Source organism: Psammomys obesus, unplaced genomic scaffold (assembly GCF_907164565.1).
Source record: "Psammomys obesus unplaced genomic scaffold, mPsaObe1.curated_primary_1811, whole genome shotgun sequence".
In the NCBI taxonomy this organism is placed as follows: domain Eukaryota; kingdom Metazoa; phylum Chordata; class Mammalia; order Rodentia; family Muridae; genus Psammomys; species Psammomys obesus.
The window spans coordinates 22286454-22308348 of record NW_026590062.1 but is presented as its reverse complement, the minus strand read 5'-3'; the positions used below and the strand labels follow the sequence as shown (position 1 = coordinate 22308348).

At 52.0% G+C, this 21895-nt stretch overlaps 2 protein-coding genes across 2 annotated transcripts in view; both read left to right on the top strand.

Annotated features, from left to right (window-relative positions):
* Upk3b (uroplakin 3B) overlaps window positions 1–3339 on the top strand; it is a 6014-nt gene extending 2675 nt beyond the window's left edge. The window contains exons 4-5 of the mRNA XM_055606041.1: window positions 1033–1162; window positions 2066–3339. Of these exons, the coding sequence (XP_055462016.1) occupies window positions 1033–1162; window positions 2066–2225 (290 nt within the window). The 3' untranslated portion in view covers window positions 2226–3339. The remainder of the gene's footprint in view (window positions 1–1032; window positions 1163–2065) is intronic.
* Window positions 3340–9176: 5837 nt separating this feature from the next.
* Window positions 9177–20463, top strand: LOC129675899 (uroplakin-3b-like protein 1). Its single transcript, XM_055606040.1, has 7 exons — window positions 9177–9198; window positions 12457–12573; window positions 15779–15931; window positions 16119–16338; window positions 17418–17494; window positions 17747–17867; window positions 20250–20463. The coding sequence occupies exons 1-7, from the start codon at window positions 9177–9179 to the stop codon at window positions 20329–20331; spliced, it is 792 nt and encodes a 263-aa protein (XP_055462015.1). The 3' UTR covers window positions 20332–20463.
* Window positions 20464–21895: the final 1432 nt, after the last annotated feature.

The following is a 21895-nucleotide window of genomic DNA, read 5'->3' as shown; positions in this document are numbered from 1 at the left end:
AGGCAGGTGCTCTACCACTGAGCCACACCCCAGCCCCTCACTGGGGGGGTCTAGGCAGGTGCTCTACCACTGAAGTACATTCTCAGGCCTCTTTTTACTTTCTATATTGAGATAGGGTCTAAGTTGACCGAGCTAGCTTTGAATCTGCTCTGTGGCTCAGGATAGCCTGCAACTTGAGATCCTCTGCCTTCTCCTCCCAAGTAGCTGAGATCACAGGTGTGCTCCACCAGTTCCATCTTGTCAGCCACCAACCCTTGCTTGGGTTGCTTGGCCCCAGCCTCATCAGCACCAGGTCCTCTCTACTGCAGGCAGGGAGAAGGGCTCAAGCATTACCCTCCACCTAGGGGCCAGTGTTGGGTGGCAGTTGCCTTAGAGACAGACTACCAAGGCAGTTGGGTGGGGTGACAGATGACTGTTATCTGAAGGCCTTCAATGCCAGGCTGTAGGGACCAAGGCAGTGACAAGGCGGGTGGGTCCTGAGTGATTGATTAAGTAAAATGGAATGAGCTAATGGTGAGATGAGGCTATATTATATAAATGCAGGTTTACTGGAAGCCTTGTGGGTGTGGGGGGAGGGAGAGAGAAAAGGGAAAGAGTATGCAGAAAGAGGGGAGAAGAGAGAAGAGAGAGAAAGAGACAAGGGGGAGGGAAGAAAGGGGCGAAGGGAAGGGGAGAGAGAAGGGCAAGGGCAAAAGGGGCAACAGGGCCAGAGGAACCTGAATGTCTGGATTAGACAGTGAAGGCCCTCTGGGAGAGGAAAGACTCCCACCCCCCTAGGTAGAGGGCAGGACATCCAGTCCCACCCTGCAGCAGGTAAGGGCCTAGCACTGAGATCTGCCTGATGTTCGTGGTAGGGAACGAAGGAAAAGTCCAGAAGGCAAGTCCAGTGGTAGAGGTTGGGACAGTGGCTGATCCGGGCTGGTGGGGCTCAGGACACTCTGGGGGCCATCAGGCAGTGCGCTGAACTTGAGTGGGGAGGACAGACAGTCTGTGGATGAATGGCTGGCCTCTGAATGGTTCCTACGTGTGCAGGCAAGGCTCCCAGCTCCATCGACACGTGGCCCGGTCGGCGGAGCGGCTGTATGATTGTCATCACTTCCATCCTCTCTGCGTTGGCCGGCCTCTTGCTCCTGGCTTTCCTGGCAGCCTCCACTATTCAACTGTGAGTGATGGCACCGCACAGGCCCCCTTTCCACCCCGAACCCCTTCCCTGTTCTGCTCTCTGAATCCTGGAAGCCTCTCATGAGTTCTGCTGAGGTGGCTGACGCCCTTCCAGGCAGAGAGGAGGGAATTCCCACGCTGCATCTGCCACCTGGGTGGCAGGCAGATGCTGTAGCAGCTCATCTGGGGCCAGGGTCGGGGGCTGTGCCTTCTGCCAGGGCTTTGTGTTTTCTTCACGAGCCCCTGGAGTGTCTTGGTAACTGCCACTGATGTAGGTAAGTCGGGGTGAACCCGGAAGAGGTGCCTCTCCAGCCGGCTCCAAAGCAGAGGGAAGAGGGACTGGGGGTGGGGGACAGCATAAGAAGTTCAAGGTCCGCTGCTCAAGCAAGGACCTGAGATCAGATCCCCCAGCACCCGTATGAAAGCCAGATGTGGTTGTTCATGTCTGTAGCCTAACCATGGTGGCAGGGGAGGTGGGTGCCTTGAACCCATGGCCAGCCGGTCATTAGAGTTATAGGTAAAGACCCTGTCTTCAAAAAGATAGGCTATGTTGGTGGGATGGCTCAGTGGGGAAAGGCTTTTGCCGCCAAGCCTGATGATCTCCGGGAGCCGTGGTGGAAGAGAGAAGGAACTCTGTGAACTGCCTTCTGCCGCCTGCCCCCACCCGCGCATGTGCCCTGTCCCCAACAGATAATTTCTTTAAAGATAAGGTACAGAGCTGTACCTGTGGCCTCCACACACACATATGTCCCCATGCGCATGCACATTAAACATTTCTTGTACCAAATAAAAAGGGGGGCCAGGTGAGGGGACGGGCTGAGGCATGAGTGTGCGGGGAAGGGGACACGCAGCCTCCAGACAGGGAAGCAACTTGCCTGCCTCTCCCACTTTCTTTCACATGCAGCTCCAGCCTATGGTGGGCCGAGGAAGCCCCTGAGCATCTGCGGATTGGCTCCTTCACGGGCAAACGTTACATGACTCACCATATCCCCCCCAGTGAGGCTGCTACACTGCCTGTGGGCTGTGAGCCTGGCCTGGACCCCCTTCCCAGGCTCAGCCCATAGCCTGGTCTCTGCAGCCTGGCCTACAGTGAGGGGCAGAGAGCAGGCACACAGGCCTTGTGCGGTGGTGGTGTGTGTGTCTTGCATCTTCACGGCCCCTTCTATCTTCCCGGCTGTTTTATCTTCTGCTTCTGTCTGTAAGTGCATTTGGAGATGGTCAAGGTCAGCTAGGGTTTTACTTAGCCTCCTTCATATAAGACTGGAGGAAGGCCAGGCTGGGGTGGTACGCACCTTTAATTCCAGTATTTGGGAGGCAGAGGAGGACAAATCTCTGTGAGTTTGAGGACAGCCTGATCTACAAAGTGAGTCCAGAACAGCCAAGGCTACACAGAGAAACCCTGTCTCAAAAAACAATTACAGGCTGGAGGAGGTGGACAGACCATCCTGACCTTGACCAGACTTCAGAGGACCCAGGAGGAGGGAAGTGTGGTAGCCCAAGGCTGTGATTCTCACCCTTAGGATGTAGAAAAGTCATGTGCTCCATAGCTATATAGCTAGCCTGGGCTATATAGCAGGAGCCCCTCTCAAAAAACAAACAGAAAACCCCAAACCAATGACAACAACACAGAGCAAAAAATGAACAACCTCAGACAATGCCTGGCTCTGCTACAGTGAGGAGGTTGGGCTGGGCCCGTGGTGTGACAGCCAGGAACCTCGATCTTTCTGAGGATGGTCCTCAGCAGCGTGAAGGCTGGAGAAGGTAAATGGCTATGAACGACAGCTCGGCTACCTTTCCCAGACCCTCCACACAGAGAGATGGTTCACACGCTTACCTGTTCACGCCGCGCCATGTACTGCGTACCTGCGTACCTGCCATTATGTGCCCCACGAGACAACGCTGATGGGACTTTAACTACGTGGCAGCAGGGCCGGCGCATGCGCATCTGTTTACCACCAATCCTTGGCGGGTTTTTTTGTTTTGTCTTTTTTTTTTTTTTTTTTGCGCTGCCCTTTCAGGGGTCAGGCGTGGGGGAATGTATTCCCGACCTCAGTCAGGCCAAGCCCTCAGACTTACCAAGCCATCTTTGATGGCGACACCTGAGGCTCATCGACTGTTCGCCCCTGTCCAGCTACCCTGCCCCACGTCCCCCTGTGTGATCAAGCTCTTAGAAGTTAATAAATGTCACTGTGGCAGGATTGTTACTCACGCAGGCTCTGCGACAGCAGCATGTGGTCTTGGCGCCGACTGTTGTGCACCCCTTGGTCGCCGCCGACTTGTGTTTTTGGAGTAACAGAGCGACCCACTCATTTCAGGACCAAGCGGCCCCAGCCGCTGTCCCACGCTTCAGTGGCAGATTTTTATCAAGCCAGTGGCTCCCTGTTTTTGAGTCCTGTCCGCCGTCCTGCCACGCCCTCTGCATCCAGGTGACCCCTGGAGGTGTAGATGGAAGCCACACCCAGCCAGATGCTGTCCCGCGGCTAGAGAGATATTGAGTGTGGACAGAGAGAGCGTCACCCTCACCCCTACCCTCGCCCCATCAACTCGTCCCAGCACCCCTCCCAGTTTCCATGCACCACTGGTATTTGCTAAGTCAAAGGATGAATGAAGGGCTGCAGAGACGGTCCGGCAGGGCAAGGCACTTGCGAGCAAGTAGGCTAAGTTCTTCCCAGGTGGGAGGAGAGAACCAGCTCTGGCAAGTTTTCCTCTGACCCCGACCTCCATGAATAAGGCACAAGTGCTCGCCGCCCCCGCCCCCGCCCTCCGCGAACACAAGATAAGCATCAGATTTTTATTTTTCAGGTGAATGAATGAATCCTCCCAGGGCTCAGGGATCAGCTGGACTAGAGAAAGGTCCCCAGACTTTGGGATCCTGGTGCTCTGGCTTGGTCTAGGTGCTTTTGCAAAGGCTCTTGTGGTTCCTCACGCCGCCACACGGGGGCGCGAGTATGCATTTGCAAGCTCTACAAAGCCGGAAATGAAAAGAAAATGGGAAGGGACACATGGGGGGGGGGGGGGGGAGCGGAGGAGTGGGGGCCCTGAAGCACGAGAATTAGTGTAATCTTTTTTTTTTCTTTTAATTACTGTGATTCTGAGACTAGCACTCAGGAGATGGAATGGAAGCAGGAGGATCAGGAGTTAAAGATCGTTCTCACATACACAAAGTTTGAGACCACCTCAAAAACACAAAACTAAATACACACACATCCCATTCAGAGTTCCAGCAGATTCCTGGAAAAAGGAGTTCTGAGGCGCGCGTGTGTGTGTGTGTGTTGAGACAGGGTTTCTCTATGTAGACTTGGATGTCTTGGGCTTGCTTTGTAGACCAGGCTGGCCTTGAACTCACAGAGATCCGCCTGCCTCTGCCTCCCTGTGTGCTGAGATTACAGGCCTGACCACCAAGTGCAGCTGAGACAGGTTCTGGGTGTGTTAGCTTGCACTGGCCTGGAATTCTCCTTCCTCAACTTCTGGAGCGACCAGCATGCAGGACATCACCCTGAGAATGCCTCCCTCAACCCCTTTAGAAAGCAACACAGCCTTCTTTTAAAATTGTTTTCAAAGGTTTATTTGTTTTACGTGTATGACTGCTTTGCCAGCACATCTGTGTGTGTGTACCGCTTTGCCTGCATGTCTGTGTGTACCGCATTTGTGCTGGAGCCCACAGAGACCAGAAAAGGGTTCTGGATGCCCTGAACTGGAGCTACAGACAGTTGTGAGCTCCCATGCTGGTGTTGGGGAATGAACCAAGAGCAGCCAGTGTGCTTGACTGCCAAGCCATCTCCCCAGTCCGGAGACTTTTCAGTCGTTGTTCTAGTTTCATGAAGGTGTTGCCAGTAACTGAGGGGCAGTTTACATGCCGCCTGAATTGTTCCAGCATCAACAAAGATACCAGCCAGTGATGGCTTCTTGGGTGAAGGCACTTGCCACTAAACCTGTTAACCCGAGTTTGGTCACATGGTAGAAGGAGAGAAGAAACTCCCAAAAGTTGTCCTCTGTCCTCCACTCACTGGCACACACATGCCCGCAAACATACATACAAAATAAATAAATAAATTTAAATTTCGTTTTAAAACTACACAAGCACATAAAGTAAACCAATACCTTTTCTTCACAGACAACTAGGCCCCTCCCTGTTGCCCTGGGTCCCAAGCCAGAGGGAGCAAAGGAAGCCGAAAGTTAACCATGCACTAGTTTCCTGGGGCTCCTCCCTCTTCCTAGTCCCTTCAGAGGAAAGGGGCAAGAAGATGGAGAGCTTTAAAATCAACCAAGTTCCCAGCACATCGGCACAGCACTCTACTTACTTGAAGTGTACGCACTTACTTGAAGTGACTGGCCATGAAGTGTACGCAGCATGACTCAGACAGTGGAAGTCATTTGCTAGGAGGCCTGAGTTTGATCCTGGGAAGCCAAGCAAAGACGGAAGGAGAGAAGACGCTCACAGAGTTGGCGTCTGACCTCCGTATGTACACAGGGGCGCCACCCGCGCCCCTCCCCCCTGCAGAACAGTAGCAGCTCGAAAGGTGGAGAGACGAGCAGCACTTAGAGTATTTGCAGTTCTTCCATGAGGCCCAACAGTGGCTCCCAGCACCCACATCAGCAGCTCACACTGCCTGCAACCCCAGCCCCAGGGGAGTCAGTTCTCTTATGGTATCTTTGGGTAACCGCAAGCACAAAGGCATGCACACGGACACACGTGTGTCACAGTTGTGCCCTGGAACACACATAGGCTCGCACATATATACGCGCGCACACAGAAGTGAAAAGATTTTGTAAAAAACTGAGCCAAGTATGGCACACACCTTTAAGCCCAGTACTTAGAAGGCAGGGGCAGGGGCAGGGACAGGGGGACAGGCAGGTGTATCTCTGAGTTCAAGGCCATCCTGGTCTACATAGCAAGTTTCATGCAGACAGAGTGACCTAGGGAGACCCTGTGTACTGGCTGGTTTTATGTGTCAACTTGACCCAAGCTGGAGTTATCAGAGAGGAGGGAGCCCAATTGAGAAAACGCCTCCATGAGATCCAGCTGCAAGGCATTTTCTCAATGAGTGGTGGTGCCATCCCTGGGCTGGTGGTCCTGGGTTCTGTGCGAAAGCAGAATGAGCAGGCCAGCGAGCAGCACCCTCCATGGCCTCTGCATCAGCTCCTGTCTCCAGGATCCTGCCCCCAGGATCCTGCCCTGCTTGAGCTCCTGTCCTGTTCATCCTTTGGTGATGAACAGCAATATAGAAGTGTTAGCTGAATAAACCCTTTCCTCCCTAACTTGCTTTTGATCGTGGTGTCTCATCACAGCAATAGCAACCCTAAGACACCCTGTCTAGAGCAATGAAAATAAATAAAAATGTAAAACTGGCCTCGAAAGCACATCCCAACCTCACAGGTGCTCATTTCACAGCCTCAGTGCTGCTCCTTGGGTCTTCCCCGGCCCTGCCAGGACTCGACTCCATGGTGGGATTACACAGGAGCGAGGAAACTGCCTAAGGAACGATGTGAGAGCTTGGAGGAGAGCCACCAGCAGCTCCCGTTCAGCCGTGAAATGTTGCTTTCATTGCCAGTCAATGGCATGAGGGTGTTGGCAAATCGCTAACGCTTCCTGGAGATGGATTCCTATGGCAGGTCGTCTGGAGGCCGCTGCTGGCACCACCCATCGCTGATCTCCTGCCCTAGGCTATGCCGGTGGAGGTGTCACAGAGTCCAGTGGCTCTGCCCAGAACAGATGCTGTGCTGGGACCCCGACAAGCTGTGGAGGGACGTTCTGCCCCAGAGCTCCACACAACAGACCCGCCGGCCAGTCCCCGGCGCTGCGGGGACCTACTGCCAACCGGGTTGGGAAGGTTTTTGCTTGTTTGTTTTGGGTTTTGCTGTTTTGAGACAATGTCTCACTCTGTAGGCCTTGTTGGCCTGGAACTCACTATGTAGAACAGGCCCGCCTAGAACTCAGAGAGCCCTGAATGCCACTGCCCCCTGAATGCTGGGGTTAAAGGTGTGGGTTACCACACCTGCTTTTGCTCTCTCCTCCTCTTCCTCCTCCTCCTCCTTGTATTTCTTTGAGACAGGGTCTTGGTATGTAACCCAGGCTGGCATCCAATTTGTGATTTTCCTGCCTCCACCTCCCAAGTGTTGCCACCATACCCAATGCAAAGAACTTTATGTATTTATTATTACTCTATTGTGCTGTTAAGGGTTATACTCAGCATCTGCCCCCATCCTAGGCAGGTACTCTACACTGAGCCACACTGCCAGCCCCTCACTGGGGCAGTTGCTTTACTATTGAGCTATGTCCCTAGTGCCAAGAGCTTTTTATTAAATGATCCTGGAGGACTCTATATAAGGAAGTGCCATGACACCCATTGGCCCATACCTTCATGGCTCATCAGTCAAAAACAAGTTCTTTGTGAAAAAGGAAAAACAGCCAGGATTGGGGGTGAGGTGGGGCATGCTTGCACCATGATTCATCAGTCAGCAGAGCATAGCTGTTAGGACACAGGGTGGGAACAGACCTCAGGCGACGCCCTCCCTCTCTCATCTGCTGGGAAAGGCGTTTGCTGCCAAGGACAAAGATTCAGCCCCCGAACCCCCACGGGGGAAAGAGAGAACCAGCTCCTGAAAGTTGTCCCGTGAGCTCCACACGTGTGCTGCGGCGTGCGCACAGCGCCCTTCCTCCGTGCACACACACGATAAACAAATGCAATAAAAGCTGTTTTAGGGTCTGGGTGTGTGTGTGTGTGTGTGTGTGTGGAACCGTGATTAAGAAAACTGGCTGCTTCAAAGGACCCTGATCTGACTCCAAGCACCCATGTGGTGGCTCACAACCATCTCTAACTCCAGTTCCAGGGGATCTGATGCCTCCTTCCGGCTCTCAGAGGCACTGGGCACACATCGTGTGTAGAGCGTATATGCGTACACTTAGGAGACCCCATGGTCATTGAACAAAATAATAATTTTAAAATATTTTTGAAGACATGCCTATAATTTCAGCATTGGGGAGGCTAACGAGGAAGGTTACCTCAATTTCTAGGTCAGCCTGGGCTGTAGAATAAGACCCTGTTTTTTTTTTTTTTTTTTTTTTTTTTTTTTTTTAAAAAGAAAGAAAGAAAGAAAAGGAAAGAAAAATAAAAGAGAAGACATGTGAGTATGTGCTGTGGATGAGGGCTTAGAGGGCAGAGGTCAGACAGGAAGAGTTAGAAAAGCCAGAGCTGCAAGGCATGGGGGTGCGCACCTCTAATCCCAGCACTCAGAGAGGCAGAGGCAGGTGGATCTCTGTGAGTTCAAGGCCAGCCTGGTCTACAAAGCAAGTCCAGGACAGCCAAGGCTACACAGAGAAACCCTGTCTCAAAAACAAAACAACAACAACAGAAGACGAAGATGAAGAAGAGAAAAGCCAGAGCTATTGACCTGTACCCCTGACCCTGTTTCTCTCCTCCACCCCTCGTTGCGTGTCCCAGCCTAAATGTCCGTGAGTCCCGTGAAGTGAGCCCTGGGAGCAAGACAGGAACCCCCACCCCCATTTCTGTGCCTCATTTGCTGTGTTAGCCCCACCAGGAAGTTCTGCCCAGCTCTTCTGGCCTCGGTTTCCCCTCTGGGAGGTGAACAATCAATGCAGAAGGTGCCGAGGGCCCTTTGGCACCCCCTACTGCACTCTTGGCCTCTCAAACTCTACTTCTTGTGAGTGGTCCAGGCCAGAGGCCCTGGAGAAAGAAAACACAATCATTCTTCAGACTGGCTTCCCTCCAGTGAGGGACTAAGAGGCACGAACGTCCTATCAATCACCCCTCCCTTTCTGGCTCCGGTCCCCTACTCCTGGGCTCCTCATTGAAAATAACCCACGTTCCTCAAAGTGTTTCACACAGCACTGGGCTTGGCTTGGGCCCTCAGCCCCTGTGCCTGGAACCCCACTTATGTCCCAGGCAGTGGAAGTAGTTGGGAGTAGCGGGGAGGGAACTGGTCCTCCACATATCTCTGAGGAACCCTAGGTTAGAAATCCCAGTGCTGGGGAGGGGTGCTATGACGGGGACAGCATGAGCCACAGTGGGAGCGCAGGTGAGGCACCTGACCCAGGGTGGGGGTGGGAGCTGGGGATTAGCGTGAGTGTGGAGGGAGGAGAGGTGGGAGCTGGGTGTCATTGCTGATTCGGTGAGAGCCTCAACCAGCTGCATGAATGGGGTATGAAAGTGTAGGTCAAGCTGGGTGAGGTATCCCATGCCTGTAGTCCCAGCACTCTGGAGACAGAGGCAGGCAGTGAGTTCGAGACCAGCCTGGTCTAGAAAGCCAGTCTAGGACAGCCAGGACTACACAGAGAAATAATGTTTTGAGAAACCAAACCAAAATAAAAACAAAACAAACAAAACCAAAACCATGCAGGTCAAGAAAACAAGGTAGGGGGTGTGGAGAGGTGGCTCACCCCTTATGAGCAACATCTGCCCTGCTGAGGATCTAAGTTTGGTTCCCAAAACCCACATGTGGTGGCTTACACCTGGGACTCCAGCATGGTGAGGGTCTGAGCCCTCCCACCTTGAAGGGCGCCTGCACTCAGGAGCGCAGACCCACCCACAACCCCCAGGACACAGACATAGGCACAGAATAAAAAGTAAGCAAAAATCTTGACAGTAAAGTAGGAAGGAGAGATAGCCTGGGACAAGGCCTAGACTGCCCTAAAGCTACCTCAAGTATCTGGGCAATTGTGAAGTCTTCCATGTGTACTGGGGCTGTGTGGGTTAAGGCAGACGCAATAAAAAGCAGGAAGGTGAGCTGGGTTTGAAGGCTCATGCTTGTAATCTCAGCACTTGGGAGGCTAAGGAAGAGCTTGAAGCTCTCCTAGGCTACAGTAGAAGAGTCTGAAGGATGTTGTCCTCATTGTTGCTTGTGATAATATATCATCTTTTAGGGTAAGGGCATGGCTCAATGAAGAACGCCTAGGTAGAATTTGCAAGTGAAGAAGTGCTGGGGTGTTGCTTACAAGTAGAACCCTTGCTTGGAATCCCCCAGTGAGGGGCTGGGGGTGTGGCTCAGTGGTAGAGCACCTGCCTAGAATCCCCCAGTGAGGGGCTGGGGGTGTGGCTCAGTGGTAGAGCCCCTGCCTAAAAGCCCCCAGTGAGGGGTAGACTCTCCCAGCCCCTCACTGGGAGATTGTAGGCAGGTGTTTCACTGCTGAGCCTGATGAGAAAGTGCTTCCTAGTTTATGGTGGTGCAGAAGATTCTGGAGGGACTTTGGAGGCGATGAGCTGCTTGTCATGAGAGATACATAGCAGAACAGGTAGGGCTTGAGCCATCTTGTAGTAGAGAGACTCAAGACTTGGGTGAAGTTGAGGAACTCAGGAGCATTTCCCAACTGACCAGGGCTTGGGGTCGGGTAGGACACTGATTGCTCAGTGCTTTTTCTCTCTGGGCACAAGCAAAGCCCTTAACCCCTTCTCTTTGGAGGGTGTGAGGCAAGCCTTGTCAACCCTTGGAGGCACACAGTTTCCCCTGTGCCTCCTCAGATCATGGGTGTGATAGTTGCCATGGCACTGAGTCTTTGTTTGGTGACCCAGAAATGGGTGAGTCTCTGAGAGTCTTTAACTATTTCACTTGTATGAGGAGATAGCAAGTGGGGAGCCACACCTACCTTGTGAGTCACCCCCAAAGGTACGCAGCAGGGTGGGTCAAAAAGGGGAGACATCCGTAATCTCAGCACTTCTGTTCATGTATGTGACCACATGCACACACGCTATACATATACATATGGGAAAATAAATAACAAACACACACATAAGAAAAAAAAGAAGTGTCTACGGTTTTAAGTTCTCAGTTCCGGGATCACTTGTGCCGTGATAGGGAGCCGATACAAGGATGTCTGCTGAGCCGCGGCAGTATGCAGGAGTGGAATGGAGACGGAACGTGAAGAGACAGAAATGAACCATTCGCCTTGAGTTAGACACGGAAGGGAAGTGAGCGGCAGCCTGCCTGAGTGCTGGACAGCAGAGCCACGGCTGAGCCGCTATGAGGTTGCAAGAGTTAACCTTCCTGTCGGAGCCATCTCCTCATCGCGTGATACGATTAATCACGAGGCCTGAGAGATGAGCAAGAACATGCTCATGCAAGGAGTGCCCCCCCATCCCCGCCATGTCTTATTTGTTTTTAGATGGGGTGTGCTGTAGCCCAGGCTGGCTAGTACCGAGGATGACGTTGAACTCCCGATTGCCCTGAGGGCTGACTGCTTGAGGGCTGGAATTATAGGTGTGAGGCAAAACCTATATCTGACTCCTTGTTCTGATGACTGCTGCCAACTTATTTTTCAGACAGGGAGAGAGAGATTCCGTATGATATGTGTGTATGGAGTATGTATATCGCAAACACACACATACATTTGTGATGCTGGGGAAGGAAACCAGAGCCAGACACATGCCAGGAAAGAAGTCTATCATTGAGCTACACCTAAGCCTATCTATGTCTGTCTGTCTGTCTGGCTGGCTGGCTGGCTATCTATGTATCTATCTATCTACATATGTATGTATGTATGTATGTATGTATGTATGTATGTATGTATCTATCTATCTATCTATCTATCTATCTATCTATCTATCTATCTATCTCCAGCTAGCCATCCTTCCTCTATTTATCATCTATCCATAACTATTTCTATATTTATCCATCTATTAATCAATTAATCCATCATCAGTCTACCTATCATCTTGACTTACTTGCTGTGATGATGCTTTCCTGTAATCCCAGAAAGGAGGATCAGGAGTTCAAGGCTATCCTTGGCTATATACTGAGTTTGAGGCCAGCTTATAGACTCTATCTGAAAATGTGTGTGTGTATGTGTGTGTCTGTATGTCTCTGTGTGTGTGTGGAGAGAGAGAGAGAGAGAGAGAGAGAGAGAGAGAGAGAGAGAGGATAGATGACATTTGCTGGAACCACCTCAAGGTTTTGCCCTTTAGCTTGGATGATCTTGGAGGGACACCTATCTTCTGTGTGCCTTGTCTAGAAAATAAAGGGACTTCTTTTCTCACAAGCAGACTGTGAGGTGTCCTAATGGCCAGGACCCAAGACAGGTAAGGCGGGACCTTTATGGGGCAGCCCACACCCATTGCTGCCTACTTCATACCTTGTCCCTCCCAGGCCCTCTTGGAGTGGGGTGCAGATGTCCTGGCTCTTCTCCCTCATTGTTCTGTTCTTTTCAGACCCATCCCTGGTGATGCTGAAACCCCCAGAGCCTATAGACTCAGCCCCTGAACCTGTCCAACCAGTTGTGTGGGGGGAAGGGTCACCCCTAAGCGGCAGCCCAGCCCAGACAAAGTAGCTGGGGCTGCCCTGCAGACCGCTCCGGGAGGAAGGACAGCAGCTGGGAGCTCAGCCCAGCCATGGGGTTCCAAGGGAAACTGCCTTCATTGCTGCTGCTGCTGGTGACCTGGGTCCAGCCTGGGACAGGTCTGGGTGAGTAAGGCTGGGGGCAGGAGGGGGTACCCCACATACTCAGCCCTCTGTAGGATGGAACACTTCCTCTGAAGCTAGGGTCCTCCTGAGCCCCTCCCTTGATTGTGGACTGAGTTCCTGGGTACAGCAACGCAGCAGCCCACCTCACACAGCCACTGCCCCTCAACTGAAGAGCAAGAATATGGCTTCTCTCCTCTTTCGGATTCTCACTCCCACATTTTTTTTTACCAGTGGCTCCTAAATAACCTCTCATCTCCATATCTCCATTCTTCTCCCCTCAAATTAAGCAAATATTAAATACCTATTGTATTCAGGATACCCTAGTCCTCTGAGGTAGGACAGAGGGCTTTATCTTCACTTGTGTGTGTGGTGTGTTTGTGTACGTGTGAAGGTTTATAAATGCACATCGTGGTGCTCGTGCGGAGGTCAGAGGACCACTTTGGGAGCCAGTCCATAGATCCTGGCCATAGAACTCAAGTCATCAGGCTTTGCAGCAAGCACCTTTTCCCAGTGAGCCGTCTTGCAGGCTCGGACAGCGCAGAGTTTATGTGGTGGTTCTCAACCTTCTTAATGCTTCGACCCCTTAATATAGTTCCTAGTGATGTGACCTCCCAACCATAAAATTATCTTTTTATTTTGTTTTCTTTTTTAATTAGTATTTTATTTTTATTAATTACAATTTATTCACTTTGTATCCCAGCTGTAGCCCCTCCCCCATCCCTTCCCAATCCCACTCTCCCTCCCTCATCTCCTCCCATGCCCCTTCCCCTAGTCCACTGATAGGGGAGGTCCTCCTCCCCTTCCCTCTGACCCTAGACTATCAGGTCTCATCAGGACTGGCTGCATTGTCCTCCTCCGTGGTCTGGTAAGGCTGTCCCTCCTTAGGGGGAGGTGATCAAAGAGCCCATGAGTTCATGTCAGAGACAGTCCCTGTTCCTATTACTGGGGAATCTTCTTGGATACTGAGCTGCCATGGGCTACATGGGGTTCTAGGTTATCTCCATGAATGGTCCTTGATTGGAGTATCAGTCTCAGAAAAGACCCCTGTGCCCAGATTTTTTGGTTCTGTTGCTCTCCTTGTGGAGCTCCTGTCCTCTCCAGGTCTTTTTATCTCCCCCTTCTTTCATATGATTCCCTCCACTCCGCCTAAAGTTTGGCTGAGTCTCAGCATCTGCTTTGATACCTTGCAGGGTAGAGCCTTTCAGAGGCCCTCTGTGGGAGGCTCCTATCCTGTTCCCTGTTTTCTCCATCTTCTGATGTCTATCCTGTTTGCCTTTTTGAATGAAGATTGAACATCTTACCCAGGCATAAAATTATTTTGTTGTTACTTCATAGATGTAACTTTGCTTCTGTTATGAATCATGATGTAAATATTTTTGGAGATAGAGGTTTGCCAAAGGGGTCACAACCCACAGGTTGAGAACCACTGGCTTAGAGGCAGGAGGAGTCCAACCTGTACCCCTGCTCCATGCTTGATGTTCTAGTCTGAACCTTTGGAGATGATTATCAGAATTTTTTTTTTTTTTTTTGAGACAGGTTTTCTCTATATTGCCCTAACTGTCCTGGAACTCATTATATAGACCAGGCTGGCCCCAAACTCACAGAGATCCACCTGCCTCTGCCTCCTGAGTGCTGGGGTTAAAGGTATGTGCCATCATGCCCAGCCTACAAATTTAAATATTTATTTATGTATCTTATGTAGAAGAGTGCTCTGTACTCTGCATGCCAGAAGAGGACATTATAGATGGTTCTGAACTATCATATGATTGGTGGGAATTGAACTCAGGACCTCCGGAAGAACAACCAGTGCTCTTAACCGCTGAGCCATCTCTCCAGTTGAAAATTAATTTTCAAAATTGTTTATACAGGTGTGTCAGTGCACAGTGCACTGTGGAGATCAGCGGAACAGGTGTCAGCTTTCGAGTGTCAGTCTGTCTCCACCACAGCTGGGAATGCAGATGTGTGTCAGCACACTCAGCTTTTCATGTGGATTCTGGGGATTAGAACTCAGGTCCTCAAGCTTTCAAGGCAACCGTTTTCCCAGTGAGCAGTTTCTGCAACCCTGAATTGATATGAGCCTTGTACAAAAGTCCACCAATTGCCCTAGTGTTAGGGGCCTGGAGTTGGAGGCATACTGTGGCTCTGGTCTTGGCAGGGGGCCTGCTCGGGGAGGACTGAGGGGAGGACCAAGCTTCTCATATGAACAGCAAGGCTGGACAAGCCACGGTGCTCCCCTATAGTGTATGAAGCCGTAGATCTGAGAAAGGGACAAAAGGGATGAGGTTGAAATTGATGTTGATCATATGATCATGAGGATGTTGGTTACATGACCATGATGAGGGTGGAAGATGACAGGAGGTGGTAAAAATTGAGGAGAGAGCAAGGAATAGCTTAGAAGGAGCCAGCTTCGGGCCCCACTGGGTGGTCTGTGTTCCAAGCTAGGGTTTCAGTCCAGGGAAGTTCATGTGTTTCCCCTTCTGCTCCTTCCATGCAGATCCTCTCTCTTCTCTCTTTTCCTCTTTCCCTCTCTCCCTTTCCCTCTCTATCTCTGGGGTCCCAGGCACTCTCAGACAGTGCCTGGCTTTTGATACGGGTTCTGGGGCTCTGAACTCCTGTCCTCATGTGGGAGGGAAGCGATTCGCTGCAGTCATCTCCCTAGCTCCTGTTCATTCCCATCCAACAAGAAGAGCCTGGCCCACTCGGCTTGAGCAGGAGGGATGCTCAGGCTTTCTGGGCAAGCCCAGCCTAGGGTCCTGGATGCCCCAAATTTGAGCCTCCTGAGCCCTCTCTGTCCACCTGCCATTTCTTGTCCATCACCCCAGTAACACAGTATCACCCCACCCTCTGGGCTGTAGGCTATCAAGAGAGGGTCTGGGCATTCCGCAGCCCCCCAAGGACTCCTCCCCAAAAAGAGTCCTTAATTTTGGATCTGGTAAGATGGCTCAGCTGGTAAAGACACTTTCTGTCAACCTGATGATCAGAGTTTGAGCCCCAGAACCAACTCCTGAAGATTGTCCTTTGACCCATGGCACAGATGGGTACATACACACACACATGCACACACACAGACACACAGAGTTAATTAAAAGTGATTTCTTAGCTCCTCTTTTGGTCTAGGGCTTTGGAGACAGACGAGTTCTCTCTCGGTTGAAACTGGATTGTTTACTCAGCTTCTCCCTTTGCCCTCTCTTCCCATCTTTCCCAGAGAGCATAAGCTATGTCCCCCAGGTCTCCAACGACACCCTGGCGGGGAGACTCACACAGTCTACTTTCACGCTGGAGCAGCCCCTGGGCCAGTTCAAGAATGTCAGCCTCTCTGACCTGGACGCCATCTGGCTGGTGGTGGCTCACAGCGACGGTGCGTACGTTTGCTTTCTTACTGTGAAGTGGGCACAGGGCTGGCGTCTGAGAGCTATAGCAGACCTGGGTGTTGGGGGCTAGCTGCTTTGGGGGTGGCTGGGAAAGGCTGTCAAGCCTGATAGGATGGAACTCTCATGGGCCTCCCCACGTGAGCCACGCTGGCTGACCCTTATTGCCACTCTCAGCCACCCAGAGCTTTGCCGCCCCACAGAAGGTCTTGGACACACACACGCCTGCCAACTTTGACCGCAATGGCTACTACCTTACACTGAGGGCCAGCCGGGTACACTACGAGGGTGGCCAGCCTGCCAGCCGACTCCGAGTTCTTCGTGTTGGCAATGATAACAACTGCTCCTTGGAGTCCCTCAGCTGTAACGCGCCTCTGCCGGGGGCTGGGCCCTACAGGTGAGCAGCAAAGATGGGGTGGGGCCCAGGGCAGCGCTGGGTGCTTCACCCGGGACAAGCGGGGTGCTTGGCCTCCCCAGTTCGTCCGTCTTTCTTTCTTTCTTTTCTTTCTTTCTTTCTTTCTTTCTTTCTTTCTTTCTTTCTTTCTTTCTTTCTTTCTTTCTTTCTTTCTTTCTCCCCTTCCTTCCTTCCTGCCTTTCTTCCTTGTTTATGTTTGTGGTGTAGGTGCTAGAGATGGGACCTGGGGCCAGGAGCAGGCTCTGGAATACCCACCCTCTCACGGGGGATGTAGGCTGGTCCTTGCATCGCTCTTCCTTTTTAAGGTTTCTTTTGGTATTTTATGGCATGGGGGTTTTGCTTACATGGTCGGTCCGTGCACTGCATGCGTGCCTGGTGCCCATCACAGGAAGTGGCGAGCCTTCATGTGGATGCTGGGAATCGAACTTTGGTCATTTGCAATGACGTCGAGTGCTCCTAAGCACCGAGCCCTCTTCTTTTCTTTCCTTTTTCTTTTCTTTTTTCTTTTTTTTTTTTTTTTAGAGATGTATTTTATTTTTAACTGCGTTTGCCTGTCTGCATGTAGGTTTGTTCACATGAAGTGGGGTTCCTCAGCAGCCACACATGTCTGGTCCCCAGGAGCTAAATTGACATGCAGGTGACCTGCATGACATGGGTGCAGCATTTCCTCTTAATCGACGAGCCACCTCTCCAGCCTCCTTACAGTTCCCCTGACTCAGGCCCCCGCATGCCGTGGGGAGTCCTGACAGTGTATGTGGATTGTTTCTAATCCAGAGCAGGCACCCACGGGTGCCTCAGTGCCCTGCCATTTCTCACTAGGATGTGATTTACTCGTGTTTGGCGGGGAGGGTCCAGCCCACACACATCGAGGTGCAGTGAAAGCGGCCGCCCACTGCGAATCACACAGCTGGAATAGACAGGCTCTGCAGCTGTGCTCCCTAGTCCGCGTCCCCAGCTACCACCCGGGGCTGCCCTCTCCGGAGGACAGGCTCCCAGGCACCAAGTCTGAGGGTTTCAGAAGCTCGGGGAGTCGCCGCCACCAAAGCTGCTCTCCCGTCCAGGGTGAAGTTCCTGGCCATGAGTGCCAAGGGACCTGTGGCTGAGACGAAGTGGTCCAAGGACATCTACCTGCAGCAAGGTGTGAGAACACAAGGGCAGCTCAAAAGATGGGGGGGGTGCGCTAAGGGGCCTGGGGACGGCAGGGCACTGAGGAAAGTAGGTCTCGCCCAGCGGGGTAGCGCAGCAACTCCCTGTCCTCTGCATGTACCCCTCCTCTAGTCTGTCCTTCGATTCTCACGTGACCCCAGCTTGGGGGTAGGATGGTTGGTCTGGAAGCTGCCCAAAGGGCCCCTTTTCCGTTAAATAACTTCTTTCCTGCTTGCCTGTGCAGCCCGGGCATTCCAAGGAGCCCCAGGGTCCCAGAGCAAGGGTACTGTGGTCATCATTGCCTTTTTGTCCATTCTACTGGCCATCCTGCTAGTGGTTTTCCTCGCGCTGGTCATATCCGCTTGGTAAGTGCATAGGTGGTGCTGTCTTGCCTCCCAGCGGGGGCCTTGGTGGCTTCCTGCTGCCCTCTGATGAAGTCTGCTCCCCTGAAGGCTGGGCGGGGTCACCAGCAAAGGCTTGGCTTCCCTGCGGACGCTGCTTGCCCCCCTGCGGCAGTAGCGGGAATTGCAAGCAGCTAGTCAGGAAACGTTTCCAACAGCGAGGCGTGGCTAGAAAGGTGAACCGAAAGTTCAGCGGGCTGAAAGTCTTTGCTTTCACATCTACGGAAGGGCCGAAGTACTGGGGGCTGGCACAAAACTTCCCAAAGGAAAAGACACCCAACGACTGGGTGGACCTGGAGAGGCATCTCCATGAAGGAGAGGCGGAAAGCGGGGAGGTACTGGGGCCGGCTTCTGGAGAAAGCAGTAATGCCAGCAGGCGTGAGCAGGGAGCCCAGGTGTCCAGCAGAGGAACACAGGCCGCTGGGAACCAGCAGTGGAGTCGACCAAGGGAGACTAGGCGATTACATTTAGAGCAGCGGTTCTCCACCCGTGGGCCGAGACCTCCTCCCGGGCGAATGGCTCTTTCACGGAGGTCACATATCAGGTAGCCTGTATATCGGATATTTACACTACGGTTCATAACGGTAGCGAAATTACAGTTAGGAAGTAGCAATGGAAATATTTTTAACATTTATTTTTATTTTATGTGTATTGCATGCATGTTTGAGGGTGTCGGGCTCCCTGGAATGGAGTTAGTGTTGAGCTGCCATGTGGGGGCTGGGAATTGAACCTGTGTCCTCTGGAAGAACAGCCAGTACTCTTAACCCTGAAGACATCTCTCCAGTTCACAACAAAAATAATTTTGTGGCTGGGGGTCACTACAACATGAAGAACTGTATTAAAGGGTGGCAGCAAAGATTGAGCCCCACCGTTTAGATGATCCCTGGGTTTAGGGTGGGGCAAGCATTTACGGGGCATTGCCTGAGCTGTTAGGGTCAAAGCCTGGGGGCTCGAAGCCCTAACGGGCTAGGCTCAACCGTTTATGGTGGATGAGCCAATTAAACAGACAGGAGTTGGAAAGAGGGCTCAGTGGTTAGGAGCATGAACCACGCTTAGAGAGCCAGAGCTCAGTTCCTGGCACCCATGTCCCACAGCTCACAACACCTGTAACTCCAGCTCCAGAGGAATCCAACGCCTCTGACCTCCACACTCATGTGCAAACACACATACACACAATTCAAAGTAATAGAATAAAAGAAATAAAAACTAGTCAAAGGCAGGGAAAGGAGATATATTCAATTAGACTACATGGGCAACGGTTACAGACCCAGTGACTTGCTAAGTCTGTCTTTGGGATCCTGACAAGGTCTGGACATACGGTTTAGGTTTAAATGGAGGGTAAGAAAGAGGCATAGCCAAGCAATCCTGGGGAAGGTGTGCCATCACTGACCACCATCTTTGGCTGGCATGGGGCTTCAGCCATTTTTTTTTCCCAGCAGGAGATTCCTGAAGAATGTCTTGGGATCCGCTGTTTTATAGTTTGATAGCCAAAGTGTCCCTTCCTGGGCTGGGGGTGCGGCTCGGTTGGCAGAGTGTTTGCCTGTAGCGTGCACAGACGCTCTCCCAGCACTGCTTAAAACAGATGTGCATGGTGCTGCACATCTGTAATTCCTGCACTTAGGAGGTAGAGGCAGGAGGATCAGGAGTTCAAAGCCATCCTCTGGCACATAAGGCGTTGAAGGCCCACCTGGGTTAAATGAGACCCTATCTATGACACACGCCTTTAATCCAGCATCAGGGAGGCAGCGGCAGAAGATCCCTATGAATTCAAGACCAGCCTGGTCTATAAAGCAAGTTCCAAGCCAGCTAAGCTGCACAATGAAACCTTGTCTCAAAAGAACAAAACAAACAGACAGAAAAATTCACGAAAGGCCAGGGAAGGAGGAGCTGAACTGTAAAGTTTTTTTTCAATGTTTCACCTGAGTTATTTCTTTTGTGTGTGGGCATGCATGCACCACAGCACTCACGTGGAATTGAGAGGACAGCTTTCTGGGGTTGGTTCTCTCCTTCCACCACGTGGGACTCAGAGATCCAATCGAGCGCTCAGGCTCGGCAGCGAGCACCTTTGCCCACGGAGCCATCTCACTGGCCCACGTGTGCTCCGTGACACTCGTGGACCGCCCCCCATAACAACAACGACAGTAATAATTCAAAACATCTTATCTAGCCCACTGCGGTTCTCCAGAGGTGGGGACCGAGCTGGCCTGTGCTCATGAGAGAGCTCCGTTACCCGTCTAAACCCCCCCCCCCCCGTTAGTTAGACCCCTGCAACCCGCGTGAAAGCGGAGGCAGAGCTGAGGCCTTCACTGACCCCTCTCTCTCATTGCTCTCCCCGAACCCTGGAAGCGTCGGGAGCACTCCTGTACCCAGCCCAGCGGAGCAAGTGCGCATGAGACGATACCGCGCCCACCACGCGGGCGGCTCCTGAGGGGTTCCGGGGCCTCCTCTGGGGGCCAAGCTGTTGAGCTTGACCCGGGCTCTGCCTGGCGGAAAATGTTCTCAGCACGAACCTTGGACTAGCCAGTCCTTGTCATAAATAAATACCCCTAACATCTTTGGACTTACCTCGCACATACCTGGGTTCATCTCCCCCCACCCCTGCCATTTTTCTCTTTGTGTGTCCGTATGTGTGTGTGTTCGTGTGTGTGTGTAGAAACCCATCTTACCGCCTTTTTTTTTTTTTTCTAATTTTTTATATGGATGAGTGTTTTGCCTGCATGTGTGTGTTTACACCACATTCGCCTGGTGCCCGTGGAAGACAGAAGAGGGCGTCACAGTCTCCGGAACTGGAGTTATAGTCACAGGTGTTAGCTACTGTGTGGGTGCCGGGAACTGAACTCAGGCCCTCTGCAAGAGCAGCAAGTGTTCTTAACCCCTGAGCCATCGATCCGTCTGTCTGAGGGTTTTTAAATTGCTGTGAAGAGACACCATGACCGCAGCAACTCTTATAGAGGAATGTGCTTAACTGGGCTGGCCTACAGTTGAGGGGTTTGCCCATTGTCGTCGTGGTGGGAAGCTTGGTGTCATGCAGGCAGACAGGTCCTGGAGAGGAGCTGAGAGTTCTACAGCAGCAGGAAGAGACAGTGACGCACTGGCCAGGCTTGAGCATCTGAGGCATCAGAGCCCATCCCCAACGACACATTTCCTCAAACAAGGGCACACCTATGACACTGAGGCCACACCCCCTAACTAGGGCCACTCCCTATGGGCCTATGCTGGCCATTTTCTTTCAATCCACCACACCAACTGCACTTTCTTTATCGAGTCGGGTCTGTCAGTGAACGTGGACTTCACCAGTCCCTCTCGGCTATCTGGCCGCTGAGCCGTAGGAATCCTGCTGTTTCTCCAGCCCTGGGATGGCAAACACAGGCTGCTGGGCCTGGCTAGTTACATAGGTGCTGGGTGCCAAACTCAGGTCCCACTGCTCCAAAGATATTGTTAGGCCCAGCAGGGAGCCTAACTACTGAAGAGGTTTCCTGCGAAGGAAACTCGGAGGCCGGACGATGCAATTAAGAAGAGGTTTATTCATACCAACTTGCGCTGAGGCTAACTCTGCATTCAGGCTAGAGTCAGCATCGACTCGGAAGCCTCGGGGTTTTAAAGGGGTAGACGAGGGGGTCACAGGTCTGACAGCGTGGGAGCGGATATAGGATCTATTTGGGGCACCAGGTCTAGTCAGCTTTGCCCTAGCTTTGTCCCAGACGTCTGGAGGATATCTGATCTTTTTGATACGTGCAGATTCAGCTACTGTTAAAGGTGGGAAAAGGATTAGTACATTTTGTGGTCAGACTAGGCCATTGTTAAAGGTGGGAAAAGCAATTTGCTCATCCTGTGGTCTCTCTGAGAAGCAGGGCTGTCACATTCTCCTTTCTCTGGAAGAGTACTGGGAGACTTTAGTTTGACGTGGGCCTATAATTTAAAAATATAGGGTACAGGGCTAGTCTGAGTCTTTCAGTACCAACTGAGTCAGCTCCTGAGCTCCAGTTGACAAG